General features: G+C 42.0%; 1 protein-coding gene and 1 long non-coding RNA gene across 3 annotated transcripts; both read left to right on the top strand.

Moving 5' to 3' along the window:
• The first annotated feature begins 628 nt into the window (after window positions 1-628).
• On the top strand, window positions 629-16,964 carry LOC117272543 (protein zyg-11 homolog). 2 transcript variants are annotated; one of them, XM_033651526.2, is made up of 14 exons: window positions 629-814; window positions 2,070-2,235; window positions 3,476-4,275; window positions 4,479-4,619; window positions 6,148-6,324; window positions 7,636-7,700; window positions 7,983-8,082; window positions 8,343-8,393; window positions 10,867-11,028; window positions 11,143-11,190; window positions 12,664-12,864; window positions 12,957-13,009; window positions 13,434-13,531; window positions 15,619-16,964. In XM_033651526.2, the coding sequence occupies exons 1-14, from the start codon at window positions 812-814 to the stop codon at window positions 15,798-15,800; spliced, it is 2,247 nt and encodes a 748-aa protein (XP_033507417.1). In that variant the 5' UTR covers window positions 629-811; the 3' UTR covers window positions 15,801-16,964. The 2 variants fall into 2 exon arrangements, with proteins under 2 accessions (XP_033507417.1, XP_078029284.1); XM_078173158.1 differs by having other exon boundaries at window positions 632-673.
• Window positions 16,965-19,175: 2,211 nt separating this feature from the next.
• On the top strand, window positions 19,176-21,473 carry LOC117272551 (uncharacterized). Its single transcript, XR_004502948.2, has 3 exons — window positions 19,176-19,306; window positions 19,422-19,516; window positions 20,778-21,473. It is a non-coding gene; the product is annotated as an uncharacterized LOC117272551 (long non-coding RNA).

Genomic DNA, 21,473 nt, shown 5'->3' on the forward strand with positions numbered 1-21,473 from the left:
ATCACATCTTGCACAAAGTACAGTTCCTGAGTTGTAACCCACTCTACTACAATATCCCATTATGAGTATGAATTCATGCGTGAGGAATAAAGTAGTAGTCCTGTATCTAGTTTCCCTTTTTTCACGTTAGTTGATTTGTATTATTTTCCCTCCTTTATTTATTTTATGCACATCTAATACACCTATGTTTTGTGCATGTTCATGTTTTCTTGCATCTGTGAACTTATAATTTCAAATCTCTTTTCTGTAAAATGAAACGAGTGCTGACACTACAACATGATAAGTGTAATTTCATCTTTGACTCAATAAAAACACTTATAATTCATCAGTGTAATACATATCATTCAGAAATGGGCCATTCTGCTTAATAAATAGCCCGCTTTTCCTTTGGTACTTATAAATATGATTTAAATATATTTAGATTTTAATATTTTTTGCTTTTACTTGAGTAAAATTTGAAGTATTTTACACTGTGGCATTACCATCTTTATTTAAGTAAAAGATCTGATTACCTCTCCCCCCACTGCAGATAATTATCTTAAGGCATAAAGTAAACAAGCTAGCGCACTTTACAACGAGCCCTGGGTGACGTCACGCGCAGGAACCAATAGGAGGCGGTCATCTTGTGACAGTTGATACTCGACGGTCAGCAGCAGCGACTGTCAACAAACCAGTAGGTTTCACAACTTTGATTTAAAGGGAAGACATAGATGAAGATAATGACTTATGTTAATTTAAAATTCAGCTGAACGACGTGTAACTTTTTTTTTTCTTATTTATTTATTTTCTGTCGACTGTTTACTTTCCAGGCATGGTAAGTTTGACTCGCTCACTTCTTTCAAATGTTTTAGTGTCGTAAACTTTGCGTCAGTGTCAAATGTTTAGCCCATACACCGAGCTATATGACCCGTTGCTTTTGTCCACTGTGCCCTGCAGAGAGCGGCTGGATTAGGTGATTTAAACGGGCTTTACTTGTGTCAGTGCTTCATCTGCTGCGGATAAAATTAGACTCCTGCCGTTTAAGAGATCCTGTGTCAGTGTGGAGCTGTTGAGCCCCCGAGGAGTAAGCCTGCGAGACAACTGTCAGGGCATAGATACATGTCTATGGACAAAATTAATAATATATATAGGCTATATTTAACTAGCACCCTCTTATTTTAGGTTTACCTCTAAATATTTTTTAGTAGGCCTATATCAGTTAAAGGTCCAGTGTTTAAGATTTAAATGGATCTTTTGGTGTCTAGCAGCGAGGATTGCAGATTGCAACCAGCTGAAACTTCTCCTGGTTAGAATTCCTTCAGTGTTCATTGTTCAGGAGGTTTTTACGAACCGAATTATCCACAGAGGTCTCTTCTTCTCCAGAACAAACAGACAGGTGATTAAAACCAGCAAAAACACCGAATAAAGAGGTTTCATATTAAATTACGTATTTCTCTGACACTGTTTGGCACATTGCATACGGCCTACTTGCCAAGTACCTGCGCGTGCTCACCTTTTTCTCTCTGATAAGTTAATGTGTACGCACGTTATTTCTGATCCAGAGGTCCAGGAGGTTTTTACCAGAAGCCGAATCATCCACAGAGGTCTCCTCCTCTCCAAAACAAACAAACCTGTTGATTGAAACTGTGAAAAACACTGAATAAAGCAGTTGCATGTTACAAATCAGTGTTTCTCCAATGCTGTTTGGCATGTCGGAGATGGGCCGCTAGCCCAGCACCTGCTAATCTGTGCTGAACCTTTTTCTTTGATAACTTAATAAGCACGGGTCATAAGGACGCACTTATTAATTCCCTGCCCTTTGTACACACGGTGCTACGACCGATAGCACGGTATAGTGAGGTCCTTGGATTGGCCCTGCCAGGGTCCGTCACCACCCTGTCAGAGCACGAGAAGATGATCAAACTTGACTATCTAGAGGAAGAAAAACCTTTAACCTGGACCTTTAATGTTTTCTCTTTATTTTGGGTGAACTGACCCTTTTAGATGAATGCACTTTTGCCTATTCCTACACCATGACGTATAATTACCCAGCTGTATGATTGTTCTGATTACCTGCTCATGTGTTGCAGGATGCTGAGGGCCCCCAGGCCCTGTGCGACCTCTGCATGGCTCAGGTGTGTCGCAGCCTGGATGTCCTGTGCAGCAGACGAGCAGACGGCTCCATGAGCCTCAGCTGGGCCCCGGTCTTCCCACAGGAGATGGCAGACCAGCTACTGCGTAAGATGGCAGCTAAAGGTAGGTCAGGAGGACAGAAAGGGCTCTGACAGCATCAGTACAAACAACTGAGGGCTAGAATGTAGGTTTTGTTTTGACATCTGGGGAGACACATATTAAGCAGTGGGTCTGAGAAATTTTGTGCATCATACACTTTTTTCCTGCTTTGTGGTGAATTTTTATGCACCATTTGTGCCTTTTCTGCATTAACTTGTGGTGGAAATGTCATGGTACTTCCTGCTTTTACTGTAAATAGTTGCTTAATCTTCTTTATGTTTTATGACAGATTATACTAGTTGCTTTTGAGGTTGCAGCCTGCTTCAATTGAGCTCAGACTGGCCAGTTCACACCACTACAACATTTCTCTGCAATGTTTAAAATGGTTTCATCTCATTATGAATCTTTGATCTGAACTGGGCTTAAGATAGCTAGCCGGCATTCCAGAACCAGAAGAGGCATGATGGGAGTGATGTGTAAGACAAAAGTGTTGGCCTCCAGTGTGACATATACCATATGTGTCTGCAGTTTTTTCTAAACAATAACAATGGGAAAACATGACAATAACAATAATTAACTGTCCCTGCCAGCTGATCTTGCCCTCTGCTTTGAGGGTAAGGAGCTCATATGTGGACATTTTTGGTTGGTTCCTATGTGAGTTAGCTGCTAACTGCCTTTAGCTGCTTTTTAAGCGTCCTGATGCTAGGTCACACACATAACGCATCGTCAAAACATCACACCCATCCTGTCCAGCTGGCTGTCCCTTTTAGACGTCGAGTTGGAGCTGTTACTAACTCCACTGCTGGCAAAAGGGGAGAAAACTCTGTCCCCTGTACATTTTGTACAAAACGGCAAAATAATGATGCAACATTCCCCCTTAAACAGGCTGTGTAAAGAGTTAGCTAGTTTTATGTTCTTATCGGTAGGGAACAAATGCAAGTCTACTGTATATAGACAGGGACGTATTAATCTGTGTCCCCCCAAAATCTGCACCTATGACTTGTTCTGCAGCAAGTTGAAGAAAAGGGACAAAATGAACTCACACCACCACACATATGACTTACCTATGACCTTTAATTCTTCAGGCACAAAACTTCTTGTATAAACAAAAGATAATTGCAATGTCATCCTATCATTATATGATTTCTTAGTTCTCAGTTTACTATGCCAGACTGAAATGGTGGGAAAAGTCTGTTACATAAACATAAATGTGGCTGATACTGCTTTTTCCTACAACATCCCTCTGTTTCTTTCTCCCCACAAGAGATCCTGAATGACACAACTGTTGGGATTTTCCGAAACTGCAAAGAGCTCCGCCTGCGCCGAGCCTCCATCCGCTGCTGTCCAGTGTCTGCAGAAGCTTTCCGCCTGGCCCTCTGCCCTCACCGGCTCCAGGAACTCGATGCCTCCTGGGTCTCTGGCGGCCTCACTGCGGCGAACATCGTCTCAGGCCTGGCCTCCAACCCCGAGTGCAGAGCCAGCCTGCAGAGGTTGTCCCTCACTGGGCTGCATGTGGACTGGCAGTCTCTGGTGGTGGATGGAGGGACCCATGCTGGCTTCAGCTCCTTGCGGGGCTTGAGGACGCTCAACCTCGCAAACACAGACCTCACTGATGCCGTCCTCGAGGATATCTGTACTCTCCCTCAGCTGGAGAGCCTGGACATCTCCTGCAGCGCTGTCACAAAGCTTACTGCGCTCCTCGATTGCAAAAACACACTGAGATCTTTGACTGTCCATCGGCTGCGGCAGCTGGATATGTCGCCTGTCAGGCTGCTCTCTGTCCTCAGCCGACTTCACGCTCTCAGGCATCTAGACTTTTCAGAGGACCACTTTGCCGTGGATGACAGTGACGGGAGAGACGGGGATGAGACAGTGCGGCGGATTCTTGAGGAGAGTCCCCAGGTCCTTCCATCCCTTGTTTCTCTAGATATCTCTGGAAGGAAGAGAATCACTGAAACAGCAGTCAGAGCGTTTGTAGAGGCCAGAGGTGGACTGATCTTCCTGGGCCTGCTAGCCACTGGGGCTAGCTCCTGTGACGTCCTGTCTTCACATGAAAACCTAAAAGTAAGGAGCTGGCATTGGACATAGAATTGATATCATACTATGGTCTGTAAGATGACAGAGAATGTGATGGTTAGACACATCAGCTTGACTCTCACATACGTTTCTCATTTGTCTTTGACTTGAGGCTCTGTCTGTAAATGCACTGAAAATGCCTGCTGCATTTCCTGTCTCTCTGATGATGCTGATGTGCTGTGTATGCTCAGGTAACCGGAGAGGCTAATGGGAACCAGGTGTGTGAGGCCCTGAGAAGGTACAAAGACCGCGAGTGCTTCATACGAGAGGCCCTCGTCCATCTCTACAATCTAACCACTGACACTGACAAACCACAACCAGACATGCTAAAGGTACAATGGTTAGCGTTGTGCTGGGAAAGTATCTTTAATGCATCATCCAACAAGTAAAGGTTGTGAACAAGCCAACAGTTAAGAACAGATTATCTAAGCCAGTTTATTTCAGAGAAAGGTGAGGACAGCTATAATGTTGCTAATAAGCCCTCCTTACACATGAAATGGGCGTGCCAAAAAATAAAGTCAGACACATTGTAAAATACTTTTAAAAATCTGCTATGATTAATATTTTGGTTTTCCCTCCAAAAAAAAAGATTCTCCAGTACTAAACCATAGATACCTAATGGTACCTAATACAGAAGGAATCACATTGTAAGGAACAAGAATTACACTTTGATAATTGCATTTTATGGTAAATTTATTATGACTTAAATGTTTTACTCCAGTGTTGCACAACATCTCCACTTATTCTCTGCAGGATGGGATGCTGAAGCTTAGTCAGCGAGTTAATCCTTTATTTAAACAGGAAGTCTCACTGATACCAAGATTTCCTCTCCAAAAGAATAATACAGCGTAAGCACAGAAAAACACACAGAAATTAACGACAACACAACAATCATTCCCAGAGTAAAGGACACAAGTTCAAGTAGCGTTCAAAATGCTCAAGTATAATGTTTTAAAATCTAAAAAAACAGACTGGGAGGTAGACCTAGGCAATGAATACCACGAATAAGATTGGCAGACCATTTAGAACCATCAGACTACACTTGCAACAGGCTTGCGGAAATTCAGTATAAAATGTTACATAGGCTCAGTATAGCTCTTGTTACCCTCCACAGGATATCTCAAACTATCTCCCCCATTTGCCGGAAGTGTAAAACAGACCTGGGGACTCTTCCACTGCTTTCGGGAGTTGCTAGATACTGGAGTCCCATAGCTTGTGAGTTGTGTGGGATTTTTAGGACCACAATAAGAAAGGATCCAGGGTTATTGCCCTCAAAAGAAGTAGCAGTCTCCCATGATCATTATAGATTGCTTGACAAACTTTTGCTCCTTGCTCGTAAATGCGTCCTGTTGAAAATGGATCAAAGACACCCCACCCACAGTCCGGTACAGGGAGATTTTTAGTGTCTTACCTCATGAAAGAAGAAGTGCTGTCCTTGCATTTCAAACCAGTTTTTTCGAGTTCATTTTGAACAAACTGTAGAGCTAAAGCTAAAATGTTCTCTGATCTGACATTAAAATTACTGTGTTTAGTTGTGATTGGAAAGAGGAGGTAAAGAAGAATGTTCTAGTACAGATAAATAGTACAATGCAACCTCATGGCTGTCTGGGTAAGTAGTTGTAGGAGGTGGGAGGGTTACACACTAATAACATCTGTGAGATGTCCTGTCCCTTCACTGTCCTCTACTGATGAAGCTTCAGTGAGGCAGCTGAAAAAGAAGAGATGAAGACATAGCACACATCACACCCCTCTTCCCCTCACATCCAGCCTTTCTATACAGTTTACAATCAGTCACAAACACAGACTGTTTCTTACCCAGAGTCACGTGTAATTATGAGACACACTTCTTGTTTCCCGTAGCTGGTACTGAGTGGGATGCAGAGCCACCCCACCTCCCTGCACGTCCACCTGGTGGCCACAGCATGTGTGTTCAACCTGACGACTCAGGACCTGGCGGAGGAAATGCCTGTCAGCCTGCTTAGCTCCACTGTCACCCAGCTGCTGTACGCCATGAAGACCTTCCCCAACAACCAACAGGTCAGCGGATGTGCTCAGTGTTGTCAGATTACAGATCCATAATGATATCATGTCGTTACACAACAGCAAAATGTGGCACAGAGCAGCTCTGCTGCTACCAGCTGGTTCATTCATCGGATTCTGACCTCATGTGCTGCTTTTCGTTGCAGCTCCCATCCCGCCGCTTTCAGTGTGTATTTGTAGTTCTGGACTTTCAGGGGCAGATTCACAAGGTGCTCTTGTGGCTGCAAACCATGCACAAATTAGACGAAAACAAACGAATATCGAAGTGAATATCGTCTCAATGCGCCTGTGCTGTTTTGCGCTGTAGTTCCAGTCCGGTGTACCAGCCTAAACTGGTGTAATTTAATGCATCTGACATTGTGATAGGTTCTGGCAAATTCCATAGCTTACATCAGAATCCTCTGCTGACAGCGTTGTGGCCCTTAGTCCAACTTGTATTCATTAGTAATAAGCAATATGACAATGTGATGAACATTATACATGTTTGCAAACGGACTAATCGAGCCACTAATGTTTAACAGGCTGTGAGCTCAGAATTGCGACACGAAGGAGATCAAATCCCAGTACAGGTGGGAGGGGCAGAGTGCCGCATGTTGAGTGTTTACTAGAAAGTTCATGCGCTTTTTGGGGTGACCAGATGAGACACAGCTGAGTAAACTACACCAATATGGCAACAATTTGGATTTAAAGCTGATGGAAGAGGTATTCACAGACGAGAGAGGCAAAATGAGAGCAAATCGGAGGCCTCTGGTTTACTGATAACTGTCATGGGAACAGCTACAAAGCAAGTTTCTCACACACAAATGAAACTCTCCAAGGACACAGTTCACTTCAGGTACAATGAAGCCGTACACACAGAAAGAAGCAGAATATTACATGTTTATATATGGTAATGACAAATGTTGCTCCTACAGTCATGTTTAAATTCCTTGTCTAAAGTTTTGAGGAATGCGTCTGCAGCTTGTTGGTCAGGACCTGTAGCTCATGGTCTGAAAATTTGTTTTATTTTTCTTTCTGCAGTTGTTCTGCCGACTTTGTTCGACTGCTGTTCGACAGCTGCAAAACTTCATTAGTGTGTTTGTCCTGTGATATCATTAGCGCAATGTCTTTTGTGAATCAGACTTTGAGGTGGGGCAGATAGAGGTTGAGTAATGTGCAATTCACAGTGCTCTCAGTGGCAGCAATCCATTCTTGTGAAATCTCCCTGCTGTGTTTTGTATGCCATTATACCTCACACACTCTCACACACCATAATTTTTCTTACCCCCATGTGGTTCTTACATTCATGAACTGTTTCCATCTCTCCAGGTGCAAAAGAACTGCTTGCTGGCGCTCTGCAGTGACTACATCCTTCAGGATGTCCCCTTTGACAAGTTAGTTAATTCCTTGCACTTAAAATATGATGTATGAGCCCAGAGTTATGCAGTAGCCAAGATAATCAGTGCACTCATGGAGGGGCACTGTAATGTTTTTCAAACAAAATTGGGATCCAGCTAAAATATATTTTGTCTTGTAATGTAAGTGCCAAAAGAAATAGTTCCTCCAGATGTAAGAGTGCAGACCTGATCTCAGATTTTCCCAAGCTTTCTCTGTACATCACTGGTTTATTTTAGTAATACTGTGTTCCTTATATCCATAATGTGATCATGGTTCAGGTATTTAGCTGCCACCCTGGTGATTAACTGGCTACGCAGCCACGAGGATCCGACCCTTCAGAGGATGGCCGTGGCTGTCATCTCCATTCTGGTGTCCAAGGTCAAGACACTGCTCACTTACTGTGCATTAGTCTGCTGCAGAAAAATAGCACGGCATCTGTTAGTCCCACCTATTAAGAGCCCCATGCCTCAGTCACCTCCTGCTCCTCTGTGACACTGGTTTCAACTGCTGGCGTCATGCTTTCATTTAGTCCAGTTAAATGGAGCCAATTTTAAATAAATGTACAATCTGTTCTAGTTTGACATTTAGGAAGATATGTGGAATTCAAAGAAGCACTCATCTGTGTGTTTTATTTGCAGTTGTCCACAGAGGAGACGGCTCAGCTCGGCAAGGACGTCTTTATTATGAAGGTACGTTAACACTTACAGGGTATTTAGTTTCAAACTTACACAACGTCCCCGGCTTAGCACCTGATATGCATCAGTGTATTCTAGTTCTCTCTCTGTCTTTCTCACCTGCTGTATTTTCCATTACCCACTGTGTATACTCTGAGAAATAAGGGTTCTCTGTGGAGGGCTGAGGATCTACCCTGAACCATTTGCTCCCAAAGAACTGTTAAGGACGCTTTTTAATCCAAAGAATGCTTTTTTGAATCAAAGTTTATTTAAGAGTTCTTGGTAAAGGCTCATTTATGCTCCCTTTACGTACGAAAATGTATACATCCGTTTCAAACGATGTTACCATCACTGCCCACATACTTCCATGCGCCCTTTACGTTGGCATGGATGTTAACCAATATATCCACCAGGGGGCAGCCCAGAGTCAAAGGTTTATGACAACAACAAACTCAAAAACAAACATGGCGACTGTGGAGGAGATATTGATAGTGTACCTCTTGCATAAAAGACAAAAACAGAGGCAGCGTTGTAGGAGGCGGTTGTCGGTGATGCCATTAAATACATCGCAACTGGAGGACGGAGATTTTTTTTCTCTAGTACTGCCGATGAGAGAAATTGACGACGAGCGTCATTTTCAGTACTTTAGGATGTCTGCTGGGGCATTCGATAACTTCCTTCGCTGGGTGGCCCCACACATCCAGCATGACAAGTCGCACAGCGCGCCTGTGAGTGAGGCAGAGCGACTAGCTGTCACCCTGCGCTTTCTCATTCCGCCATTCTTATCTCTTCTTCGTGTCTCACTAGAGCTACGTATCGGGTATTGACAGCAACACTGCCCCCACGGTTTCCAGTGGTACTGCTCCATTTGGCCCGTATCCGTAAGCTTTATGGAAACGTGCAGAAATATGGACTAAATGAATGCGGAGCACGGACACAGGGCTCCGTCCGTATCCGGATCCGTATTTAACGTTCAGCATAAATGGGCCTTAAAACTAAAGGTTCCATTTAAGACCCTTTTTTAATCCAAACAACCCGTTTTGCAAGAAAGAGTTCTTCAGTGTTCTTTGTAAGACTAAAGGTTCCATTAATGACCCTTATTTAATCCAAGAAAACTTTTCTTTTTGGAGCAAGGTTTCTTTCTTTGTACGACATCTATTGCACGTCTGTCTGTCCTGGAACAGGGATCCCTCCTCAGTTGCTCTTCCTGAGGTTTCTACTGTTTTTTTTCCCCGTTAAAGGGTTTTTTTTGGGGAGTTTTTCCTTAACTGCTGCGAGGGTCATAAGGACAGAGGGATGTCGTATGCTGTAAAGCGCTGTGAGGCAAATTGTGATTTGTGATGTTGGGCTTTATAAATAAAATTGAATTTAAGGGTGATTTGTAAGACTGAAGGTTCCATTAAGGACCCCTTTTCATCCAAAGAACCCATGTGGTTTCTTTAAGGTTCTTTGTAAGACTTAAGTTTTTTTCTTTTCTGTCAAAGAACCCTTTTTGAAAGAACGAGGTCCTCAGGGTTCTTTGTAAGACTAAAAGCTTCCATCAAGGACTATTTTTAATCCAAACCCTTTTTGAAGCATGGTTTCTTCAAGGGCTCTTTGTAAGACTTAATGTTCCATTAAGAACCCTTTTCATTCGAAGAACCCTTTTTGAAAGAAAAAGTTCTTCAGGGTTCTTTGTAAGACTGAAGGTTTCATTAAGGACTGTTTTTTAAGCCAAAGAACCCTTTTTTGAAGCAAGGTTTCTCCCAGGGTTCATTGTAAGACTTAAGGTTCCATTAAGTACCCTTTTTTTTTCAAAGAACCCTTTTTGAAAGAAAGAGTTCTTCAAGGGTCTTTGAAAGACTAGTCATTAAAACAAGCAAGTAAAAAAACCCCAACATAATCATGTAACAGAGAGCCGCTGTGACTTTGTGTCCTGCTACCATCAATTATCCTCCCCACAATCACAATTAAACTAAGGGTTCTTTGTGGAACATCTCTTAGGAAGTTTTAGGTGAAACCTTTCACAGATGGTTTTCGGTATAGTCCGAGCTCCAAGTAGAAGCTTCCAGACACCAAATAGGTTTGTCCTTTGCGGACAAGCTGAAGACCCCTATATGGTTCTAGTTAGCACCTTTATTTTTAAGAGTGTATATATACTCATTTACTCACTGTCACCTCATTGCTCCATGCACTCGTCCTTCACGGTTTACTGTCACTCCATTATTCAATTACACTTCTCTATTTCATTCTTTGTGTATGTAATCAAGCTTCTCTCCACGCTTCAGTTATTTTCACTTATTGTATGTCTGGTGCCAATTATCAATATGAAAATCATTTGTCCAACAGTTGAATTCAATACTGCCAAAGGATGTCTCCTGTATATCCACAAATTTATTTACAAAAGTTGATTATCTTTTTTTTTGTTTTCATTTTTGGCTCCTGCATGGTTCCTCTCTATCACTCCCCTCCTCTCATGCTTTCTCCACTCATTCACTCCATCTCACAGCAGCTGCTGGCGATTGTGCAGCAGAAAGCCATGGATGGAGTGGTGGACTCAACTCTGAGGTTTGCCCTGAGCGCTCTGTGGAACCTGACAGATGAGATGCCCGCTGCTGCTCTCAATTTTATCGAGTGCCAGGGCCTGGAGCTGTACGAGGAAGTTTTGGAGGTAGAAGAGCCCCAGAAATACACTGATGGATACATTAATACAGAAAGGCACCCACACAGAGGATCACACACACACACAAACTTTTCTTATTCTGTCCTTTTGTTTATATTGCAGACCTACTACACTGAACCTTCCATTCAGCAGAAAGTTCTTGGCCTCCTGGTGGGTTCAGTGTGTGTATACGTGCCATTTTTGGTTGAGAACAAGTTTGTTGAGCATGTGCCATAGAACTGCATGTTCTTGTTTTTTGTTTGTTTAAACTAAAAAGTGATATTCATAGCTTTGTGATAATGTCCTCCCAAAATAGAATTTAAAAAGTTTTACTTGAACAAACATGTTGTAGTTGGATCCATTTACAACCCATCTGTGTTTGCAGATTATGCTTATTTTTATTTTTATTTTTTTGCAATCATGCCCACATTCAGAGCTCATAGCCTGGGTAGGCAGTTGGCAAATTCCATAATAAACTTTGTAATTGTAATTCAGGTGGACTGAGAGAAAACTAGACTTCTGCACCTCCTCTTGGCTCTGTTTTCAGACTTTAGAAAATCTAGCCTGTGGCTAATCACAGGTCATTTCAGAGATTGGGTGTTCCTGTTGGCTGCTATAAATGCAGATACAAGCTCACATCCCTTTGGTGAAAGCCTGAGTCAGTGGCGGACAAAGCTGCTATTCCAGTATTGGCAACAACTGCCTACACTGCAGAGTAACTCAAAAAAGGAAGTTGGACTTATCTAAAAAAGAGTCTGACAGTAAACGAAACAAAACATGTCAGTATTTGTGAAGCATTTCAGAGATGGAGAGAAAATGTTGCTAATAGTTTAGCCTTCTGCTAACTGGAGCTAAAAGCTCATCGCTGGGACATTAATTAATTCAAATTCATGTTTATGTAGCTAATGTTAGCTAGAGCCTTGAATCACCCTAAATCCACTGCCTTACTCCAGCTGTTACAGAGCACCTCGCCGGGAAAAGAGCGGACAGTAGCTCGAGACACAGACCCCAAATCAGCGGCTGCAGCAGCCTGAATCCAGCCAGTGCAAATCCCATCTTCTTGCTGCATCAGCAAACTTTCTGTTGCTGCTGTTACACAGGTTAAACTGCTGCCACTGGCCACCAGCTGGCTGTGATGCACACTGGGCAGGTCCATTATTTAAGTTGCTGCCTGCTCTCCTCTAAGGGAAACAGTCCACAGCAGCAAGGAGGAAGATAGAGGGACTGTCGGGTAGCTAATGCTAGCTAGCTAATTCTTGTCTTATTTGTTGCCTTATAAACAGACAGCGATAGAGGAAGGGTTGAAAGAATGCTCTGCGTGACACTGCTCAATGAAATAGGATTGAATACAATGTGAGGAAACACTGGGTTACTGTATGAAGCATGTGCATATAGCCATGGTCATCTGGTGGGAGTTTAGTGGGAGGGGCTTATGACAGAGAGGAGAGAGCTATAGGAGGAGGATGTATATTAAAATTCTGCCCTTTTATTGCCCTTGCCAGACTTCTGCCTACCCCAGTTTTAATGTTGTGACATCAGGCAGCGTTGGCTTTTTCCCAAAATATCTAAATTGATTTGACCTATAAGAATAAAATCTCTTTGTTGGTAATCTGACATAAACCGTCCCTGTATCCTCTCTGGCAGAACAACATAGCAGAGGTGGAGATGTTACAGGTGGACCTGATGGAGAAGGACCTGCTGGAGCACATCCTCGGCCTGCTGCAGGACACCCAGCTGGACGTGGGGGTCCGTTACTTTGCAGGGGGGACTCTGGCACAGCTCGCCTCCAGATCAGAGGCCTGGACCCTGGACGAGGATTTCCGCAGCACCATACTGGAGGAGCTGGTGTGTGTAAGAGGCAAAAGTTTTGGACGCTGGTCTGCCGTCCGTCATTTAACACAGAGTAACATTCAGGAGGTGTCTTTCTGTCTTTGCAGCATGCATCCATAATGACATGGACACAACTCGAGAGAGAAATGGTCTCATACAGGTGAGAGCAATGCAAACTGGACAAACAGAAAGAAAGCTTTTCAGGAGTAGAGTCATTTTTGTCTGTTAATTCAACATCAAATGCAAGCTACATGTTATATAACACTTAATGTCATCTCCCACCATTTCCCAACATTTTATCAAGTTGCTGAAGTGTCATATAGGGATTTGTCACATGGAATACCACCAGGACTACTAGAGAAAGGCCAGACAATCACAAGATGCATTTATCTATTGAATTTATTGATTTATCATTAATCTATTGAAATTTTTTCTGCGAGTGACACCTTAGTTTACATTGACTGGATGGCACTGATACCAAAGAAAATCTACTCACTGGTTACACAGTACCAAACAGAAATGCCCAGAATTAGTCAAAAGTGCAGTGTTTTTAATCCGAGTGTCTCCTTGTGTTCACACTCCAGGTCGTTCCGTCCATTTTGTCCTCTGCTTCAGACTTGGCAGCCCTCAGGAGTGCAGCTGTGGGCAGTCTGGGCCATACATCTGGTCTGCAGTCAGAACAGTAAGACACTTGAACAGACTGCAGGGGGGATATTGGGGTGTCAGTCAAGACTGTGTAAATTACAGTTTTAGAGCTGCTACTTTTTCGTGCAGAAATGTCAGAAAATGCTGTTTACAGATTCTCAAATATGAAGATTTCCTGCTTTTCTCATTCTTATATTAAACTAAATATCTTTGAGTTTTGGATTGTTGGTTGGACAAAAGATATGTGAAGGCATTGACTTGGACTGAGAAAACATTTCTCACTTTTTCTTTTTTCTTTTTACATTTTATGACGGAACAATTAATCAGAAAAATAATATGCAGACCCTTTCACATCGCTTATGCAAGGTGGGAATTTTGCGGTGTTTTTCCACCTCGACATTCTTTATAAAAGGTACGACTGTGGAGTGGGGGGGCGGAGTTGTCTTACCTTTAAGCTTGCGGCAGAGGTAGCAACAGCACCGAATCGATGTCTGTGTAAGGCCCTGACCACACAGAAAGCGTTTTAGCAGCTGGAGGCGTCCTTTAGTAATTGTTTTTAGGGAGAATGAAGCTTTTTGCTCGCTGTTTTTGCAAGTTGAAAAACTTCAACTTAGAGCAGAATGTCTCCACTTTTTCCCCATTGTCCAATTGAATGATTTGAGAAGCAGCGGGCCTTCTGTGGTGGTCATGACCACATGTTTACAGTTGGTGAACAATGTAGGAGAAACTGGTGTTGCTCAATTGCTTAGCAGGACCAACGGGCTCCCTGTAGTTAGTATTTATAGGCCCGACGAGAGACAGCAGGTTGTCAAACTGTCCCCGAGTCATCTTAAAATATGCCTGGAAATGTCCATAATGGGTGCAAAGCTCTTGGACCAACTGGTGATACCCCGTGATCCACCCTCTTTTTTAGGGTCTCATGTACCCACACAGATCTCCGTTTCCCTGTGCCCAACAAACTATTTACTGAGAGCCTCTCACCCTCAACCAGAGCTACAGCAAGTACCCTCTGCCTCAACATTTTAGGAACAAGACACTGAGAAATAAATAAACTGTTGACTCATTACACAGGAAGGTTAGGGTAAGGAGGTGATGGGGTGGCTGCCTGGTAACAATAAAAAGTGCAGCAAGTGTTTTACTAGTGGCATTCAATTTAAAGAAAAGAAAAAGCAGTGTGGTGCGCCTCACATTTTGCAACCTGCAAAACGCTTTCTATGTGATCGGGACCAAGGAGCAATCGGCAGGACTGTGACCCACCACGGGTAGATTTAAAAAGCTAAGTTAGCAGCTAACTTCAAAGACGAAGAACAGCAGCCAAAAATTGGGGAAACCGGGAGCTCTTTACCATCCATGCAGAAGATGAGATCAAGTGCCGTATTACAGGTCAGTAAATGATTGTTATTGCCATGTTATGCCATTGTCATTGCTTATAGAGCGCCGCCGATCCGCATGTTATATATGTATTACGTGTCATGTTCATAGGGGTCCTGTAGCGCAGTCTCTGTGTAAAAAGGGCTGGCAGGTTTTCTTTAACTTTAAATGTAATTCAGTTGAAAAAGAAACAAAAAATATAAATGCAAAAAAATGGATAAATAAATATAAACATGGTACAAGAGGAGAGGAATGGCAGAGATGGCTGATGACAGGGTTGGCTGATGGACTGCAACAACTTTTAGCAGCATGCATGGGAAAAAAATTAAACATAATGGGGTGTAATTTATTTCTCACTTTTTCCGTGATGGTCTGAATAAGTCACTGAAGTTGTCGCTGGTCCCTTTTAAGAAATGAAGTCACTAAGAGGGTCTGAAAAGAAATGAATCTAGCGAGAACGACACCAAGTTGGCAACACTGAGCACACTGCTGTAAAGGAAAGGGGTCTCTGGATTTATAACACAAGACAAATCTGCAGCATCATTGTGAAAAAGAATGCAGCATAATAATCATCTTGTTTTAATAATCATTGGAAGCCAAAATCATAATTTAAAATCAAATTCAATTAATTGCTACATTATGTAATGTTGAATAGATTCATGTAGACTACTCCCGAGTATTAATATTCAAGTAGTAGTTGAAGCTTCCATCCCTCTCTCATGTTCTTATCACGTCTTCTCTCTGTTCCCCCAGCTTCACATTACAGCAGCATGATGGAGAACGAGGGCGTGACTGAACTTCTGAGGGCTCTGGCTGCACATCCTGACACACACGACGACATTAAAGGACTGTCAGGCAGCATCTTGCACATGGTAGAGCAACTCCGGAGTCACTCGGGGTCCTCCAACGACCAAGTGGGGCCTGGAAACTCTTGACAGAAGTGCAAAGACATTGATTTCATTTGTTTATTTTCAAATGAGCTGTGCCTAAAATGTGCTAAACATGAGGTTGCAGATACAGTGTTGGAGCACAGACAGTTCATGTCAGTCATCTGGGAATGAAAGTTTAATGGAATGAATTAATTTTATATAGAGAGTATGATCACAGGTTGTGAAAGGTTTTCCTGTCATCATCTAGTTTAAAGGTCCAATGTGTAAGATTTAGGGGATTTATTAAGTGGAATTAGTGGTGAGGTTTTCAGATTCCAACCAACTTTCCTAGCTATAATTCCTTCAGTGTTGGTTTTTTAGGTTTTTAATCAGGAGCCACATTATCCACAGAGGTCTCTTCCTCTCCAAAACAGACAGATCTGATGATTTAAACTACTAAAAACACTGATCACAATCACAATCAGTATTTTTTCAATGATGCTCATCGTGGATGGGCTGCTAAATGTGACTGGCCCTATCTGGAGCCAGTGTTTGGCTTGGCGAGCTCCATGGACAAGGACCCACCCCCTATGTAGACGTAAACGGTTTATTCTAAGGTTAAGAAAATACAACAATTCTGATTCTCAACTGATTATACACTAAATAAAACATAACATTATATTCCATATCTGCCAGTATATCCCCCTAAATCTACACACTGGCCCTTTAAATCTGCTGATTTAGTTTAAAAACACTTAGAGATACAAACTGTTTACAGGCAGCAGTGAAAGCATATTTGCACTATTCTGAGGTCAAATTACTGTCAAGTTGGAAAATGTCTGACCTCATTAAAGTGTTGCAGAAGTTAGAGACTAAGCTTGTGTTGTGAATCATGCCTAGACTCAGAACCTGTCACTAGAGGGTGCTTTGGTACTGCAGCTTCAGGGCTGTTCTGCCTTTAAGGTCTGTTTGTGTAAAATATTCAGTCATCAGATGTTTACATTCAAGATCATGTTCCTGTGTCTGTACTGAGGGCCTCATTATAAAGCAGTCATGCTGGAAAATAAGTTCTCTTTCCCCCTCTTCCTCTTCTGCTCCCTCTCCCCTCTGGTATCTTAGATGCTGAATTCATTATATTTTATGTAACACACAGCTGGAAGACAGAACCGCTTGTAGGCATCCACAGAGTCTATTCTAAGTTGGCCTATTAATAAATCCTTTTGAAAAGTGGATTAACAACCTCTCGTGAATATTTTAGTTGTACCACCGTGTTCAACTTTTAAGTGTCAAATCCCCTTAATTCACATTTTTAAATCCCCCAGAGAAATTCAAAGGGATCTGCTAAATAGAATATGGCTTTTCGTGCTCGTGATTCATCCAGGTTAGTCATCTCCTTGCCAGTGGTAGGCTGTAAGTGCTGCGTAAACTGATCCAGGATCAGCATTTAACTACCGCTTCAACCCCTAAACATTAATGTTGCAGTCCTGTGGGATCAGAGGTCGCGTGCTCCGTAGTGAACATGGTGTAATGTTACTGTGAGAAGTTCAAGTCGAGAGTCATGTGGGAAAATGCCACCGCCCTCCAGGGGCTGTAGGTTACTCTGTAGCGTGTATGGTGACTGCACGTGAGGGGCGAAGGCGAACAAAGGAGCCAAAGGGTAATAGTGGCGTGCAATGCGTTAATCAGGTCTTAAGTTTGTGGTTCAAAGAGCCTATCAATATTCAAGTGACACACGAGACAGAGACAGGCTGAAAGACTGTATCAGATAGACAGAGGAGGAAACAAAGGAGGAAAGAATTGTCAGAGCTCGTGCCCTTATTCGTTTTCTTGCAGAGGGTTAGAATAGTAGATTGATACCACTCTCAGGTTTGTACGCTAAATATGAAGTTACAACTAGCAGCCAGTTAGCTTAGCTTAGCATAAAGACTGGAAACAGGAGCACATGTTCCCAGGGTCCTGTGTCCCTAAGCTCAGTATCTTATTAATATGACTCATGAAAGAGAGCTTTCAAAGGGCTTTATGTTCTCAGCAATGATTTTCCCCAGGCCACATGTTCTATGTATGTTTCCCTGGGTCAGTATATTGAAATCACCCACCCACAGCATCTTACAGCTAACTGATGTAATACTCCTTGAGACCTACACCCTTAAATTTGTGAGTATCAGAGATTTCTTGACTTAAACACTGATGTCTCCAAAGTGACTTAGCAGATTTTTACCACTCAAACGGCACATAAAACGTCCATATCCCTTCTTTTTCATTTTGAACTGCGAAGCTAGCCCCTACCACTCGCTGACAACATTAGTTTATATCAGGAGACATAGGACCCTGGGAACATGGGGATGACCCAGAAGAAACAGCTAGCCTGGCTGTCGAGCGGTAACAAAATCCACCTACCAATGCCTCCCCATGTCGTGGGATTTTGTGATAACCACACATTATTATTGCAACATTCAACTGGGCCTATACAAAAAATTATGAATGATTTTTTAATTGACTGTATCAGTATGTTGTGTGCACCCATTTCCAAATAAAGAGGCAAGCTCTGGCTAAAAAATGTAATTTAATTTAAATTAATATAAAAAACCTTCACGGAGAACCTATTTGCTGCAATGGGCGTGTGGGAATTTTAAGTGTGTGACACATCTAAAGCCCTGATTGGCAGCCAGTGAGGGATGATAACCTTTAAAGGAGAGAGCAGTGAGTTGGACAATGGATTGCTTTAATTGTACAGAGCAAATTATAACAAAGCACTAGCGAAGATGACCTACCACTGAAAGATAAGAGAAAAAAATTTCTTATTTTTATTTTCTTATGTCATGATAAGAGTGATAACACAGTTTCTTCACGAATTATACACACATTTTTTTGGTGGCAGTGCAGTGATTAGCATTGTCACCTCACACAGTAAGAGGGTTTCTGGTGGTTCTGATGTGTCAGAGTTTGTTTCCTCCAGGTACTCCAGCTTCCTCCCACAGTCCAAAGACATGCAGGTTAACTGGTGACTTTAAATTGTCCGTAGGTGTGAATGTGAGTGTGAATGGTTGTCTGTCTCTATGTGTCAGCCCTGTGATAGTCTGGTGACCTGTCCAGGATGTACCCTGCCTCTCGCCCAATGTCAGCTGGGATAGGCACCAGCACCCTCCCCGCGACCTCTAACAGGATAAGCGGTTACGGAAAATGAATGAATGAACTTTGTTTTTCTCGCATGCCTCCACAGTGAATGAAGAATCAAAAAATGTTAAAGATTCTTGATAAATTAAAGTCATAAAGGGTCCATGTTGAACAGCAGCATAACTACACTGAACAACAGATTAAATGCATTCAGTTAGATTACACTCAAAATGTCTCAGACGTTTTCCTTTTCCAAGATCATCTATTCACCTGACAGGTGTGGCACATCAGGATGCTGATTAAACAGCATGATTACTGCACAGGTGTGCCCTGTGATGGTCCCAAAAACAGGCCACTCTAAAGTCTGCAGTTTGATCACACAACACAATGCCATAGACGTTGCACGTTTTCAGTTTCACTTGCAGGTCAGTTCCCCGCCAGAAAGGGCCATCTATGTGGTAAGTACTGAGCATTCGACTGGATGAATGAGACATGGATTAAATTGCATGAGTTGAAGTTTGTCAATGTTTTGATAGTTTTGCTGTTTTTAAACGTGGACCTCTTTTACTCCAGTTCATCAAGAATGTTCTCCAATTTTGGATTCTTTGTTCACCATGGAGGCCTGCAAGAAAAACGCAGAGTTCTCCACAAATTCAAAGTACAATGGGGTAAGTAACTGACATAGAAATGGTCATTTGGGGGTGAAGTATTCCTTTAGACTGTAAATATAGGGGAAAAGCTGGCTCTGTCCAAAGGTAGCAGAATCCATATACCAGCACCTCTAAAGCATCAGCATATTAATATCTCATGTTCATTTCACATAAAAATCAGTATAAACACATCAAGTCACTGCTACTGGCCCAGAAATCCTCAGACAACCCTTTGTGAAAGGGTGAATAGCACCTTTTTGTGTTGTTGTTTAATATAGTTTTTATATGGATTACACAAACAAGATATTTTGTGTGAATCAGTGAGATGTAGAAGTACTGGTAAAGGATTTCTTAGCCTTGGATGAAGCCAAACTTGCTGTTTCCCAGTCTTAATGCTCAGAATCTGCTGGCTGCATCTCCATATTTACCGTACAGACACGATAGAGTGGCATCAATCTCCTCATTTAACTCAAGGTAAAAAAGCAAATACACATACTTTTCATAATGCCAGACTCCTCTATTGTGAGAGCAGACAAATACGCACCTGCAAAAATATAAAAAAGATCGAAATAGAGATGTCTGAAGGGAAACTGACAGGTGCAAAAATAGGATTTATGACCAAAAATATCTCCAGACGAGATAAATAAAGCATGAGAGGGATAAAGAGAGACATGCTGGAGATAAGAGGAGCAGAATGAGTCAAAGGAAATTAAAGACCCTTTCATGCTCCACGAGAGTTTGTGCAAAAATACCCCCAGACCAATTTACAGATTCCCTGTCTCAGTTTGAAATATAATTGTGCTGCTTTTGAGTTGGAGCTTAGTGTGAGTAAGCATCTCGTTATCTCACTTCTGCAGCCAGCTCTATTGGATTAACATAATCGTGAACCAGTCTGGGCACCCCAGAATACACTCGTGTACAATGCAACACATATCCAGCTGTGAGTGTGTATACCCGTGTCAGTTCACTTGTGGGGAAGAGTTTGCAAAGCATGTGTGTATTTGTGCAGCTGTATCTGTGAGTTAGCAAAGCTCTGACAGCAAACAAGACACATAAGTATTTAGAGTTTAACAGCTACAAAATTTAATTTTGAAATTCAAAGCAGCATTGAAAGGCAGTGAAATATTTTACTGTGAAAATATAATGATATAGTTTCTGAATGTATTTGTCTATTCTGTCCTGGGTAGCCTGGTTCTTGCTATTTAAAAATTCCCAACTTGAGTTTCTGATTTTGAGTTTGACCAATTAAATCTGACGAATGTTCTGTTTTCATTTTTAGATTCAGATTTGACCAAGCAGCAGCCTCTGGGGCCAAAAAACGAAGCCATCTCTCAAGTGCTAAAGCTGCAGTTCCGCAAATGGCCACTAGAGGCTGGCTCCAAGAGCGAATCATAGACCTCCATGTTAAAATGCTCAAATTAACAGCAGAAATAAATATGTTTACAGCCTGGTACAAAAAGTAGTTTAGGTCTCTATAGCTAATTTCAACATTCATGACAACTGTACAGGGGGTGGATTTTTATAACTCACCGGTTTGCATTTTATTAAGACTTTAAGTTAAGCATTATTGAGGGCCTTCCCTTCCTTCACCAAAGCTCCACCCTTCATCCAAATATGGTCAGTTCTGGCTCAAAAAACAAAATGGCAACAGCTGAAATGCCGAACTGGAGGCTGCAAAACGTTGGTCCACAAACTAATGGGTGACATCATGGTAGCTACATCCCTTTTTTTTTTTGTGTGTATTCGTGAATGATGTTCTATTTTATTTTATTTAATTTTTAGATTTGAATTTGACTGTTGAATATCTAAAACTCATTTTTTGTATCTAAACTTGTAACACTGAAAAAAAAAAATGAATTAAAATTTATATTTTTAAATTGCAAATCAAGAACTTGCATATTTTAATTTTATAGAGGTGAACTCAGAACAGCTAAATTTAGACCCATGGTTTTCTATGTAAAATATATTAATGCTT

The sequence above is a fragment of the Epinephelus lanceolatus genome, chromosome 12, assembly GCF_041903045.1.
Source record: "Epinephelus lanceolatus isolate andai-2023 chromosome 12, ASM4190304v1, whole genome shotgun sequence".
NCBI classification, from domain to species: Eukaryota; Metazoa; Chordata; class Actinopteri; order Perciformes; family Serranidae; genus Epinephelus; species Epinephelus lanceolatus.

Bases quoted from the DNA above. Each gene is read 5' to 3' on its own strand.
- LOC117272543 (XM_033651526.2), top strand. The intron at 2,236-3,475 runs GTAGGTCAGGAG...TCTCCCCACAAG, and splicing joins GCGTAAGATGGCAGCTAAAG to AGATCCTGAATGACACAACT. The intron at 4,276-4,478 runs GTAAGGAGCTGG...GTGTATGCTCAG, and splicing joins CTTCACATGAAAACCTAAAA to GTAACCGGAGAGGCTAATGG.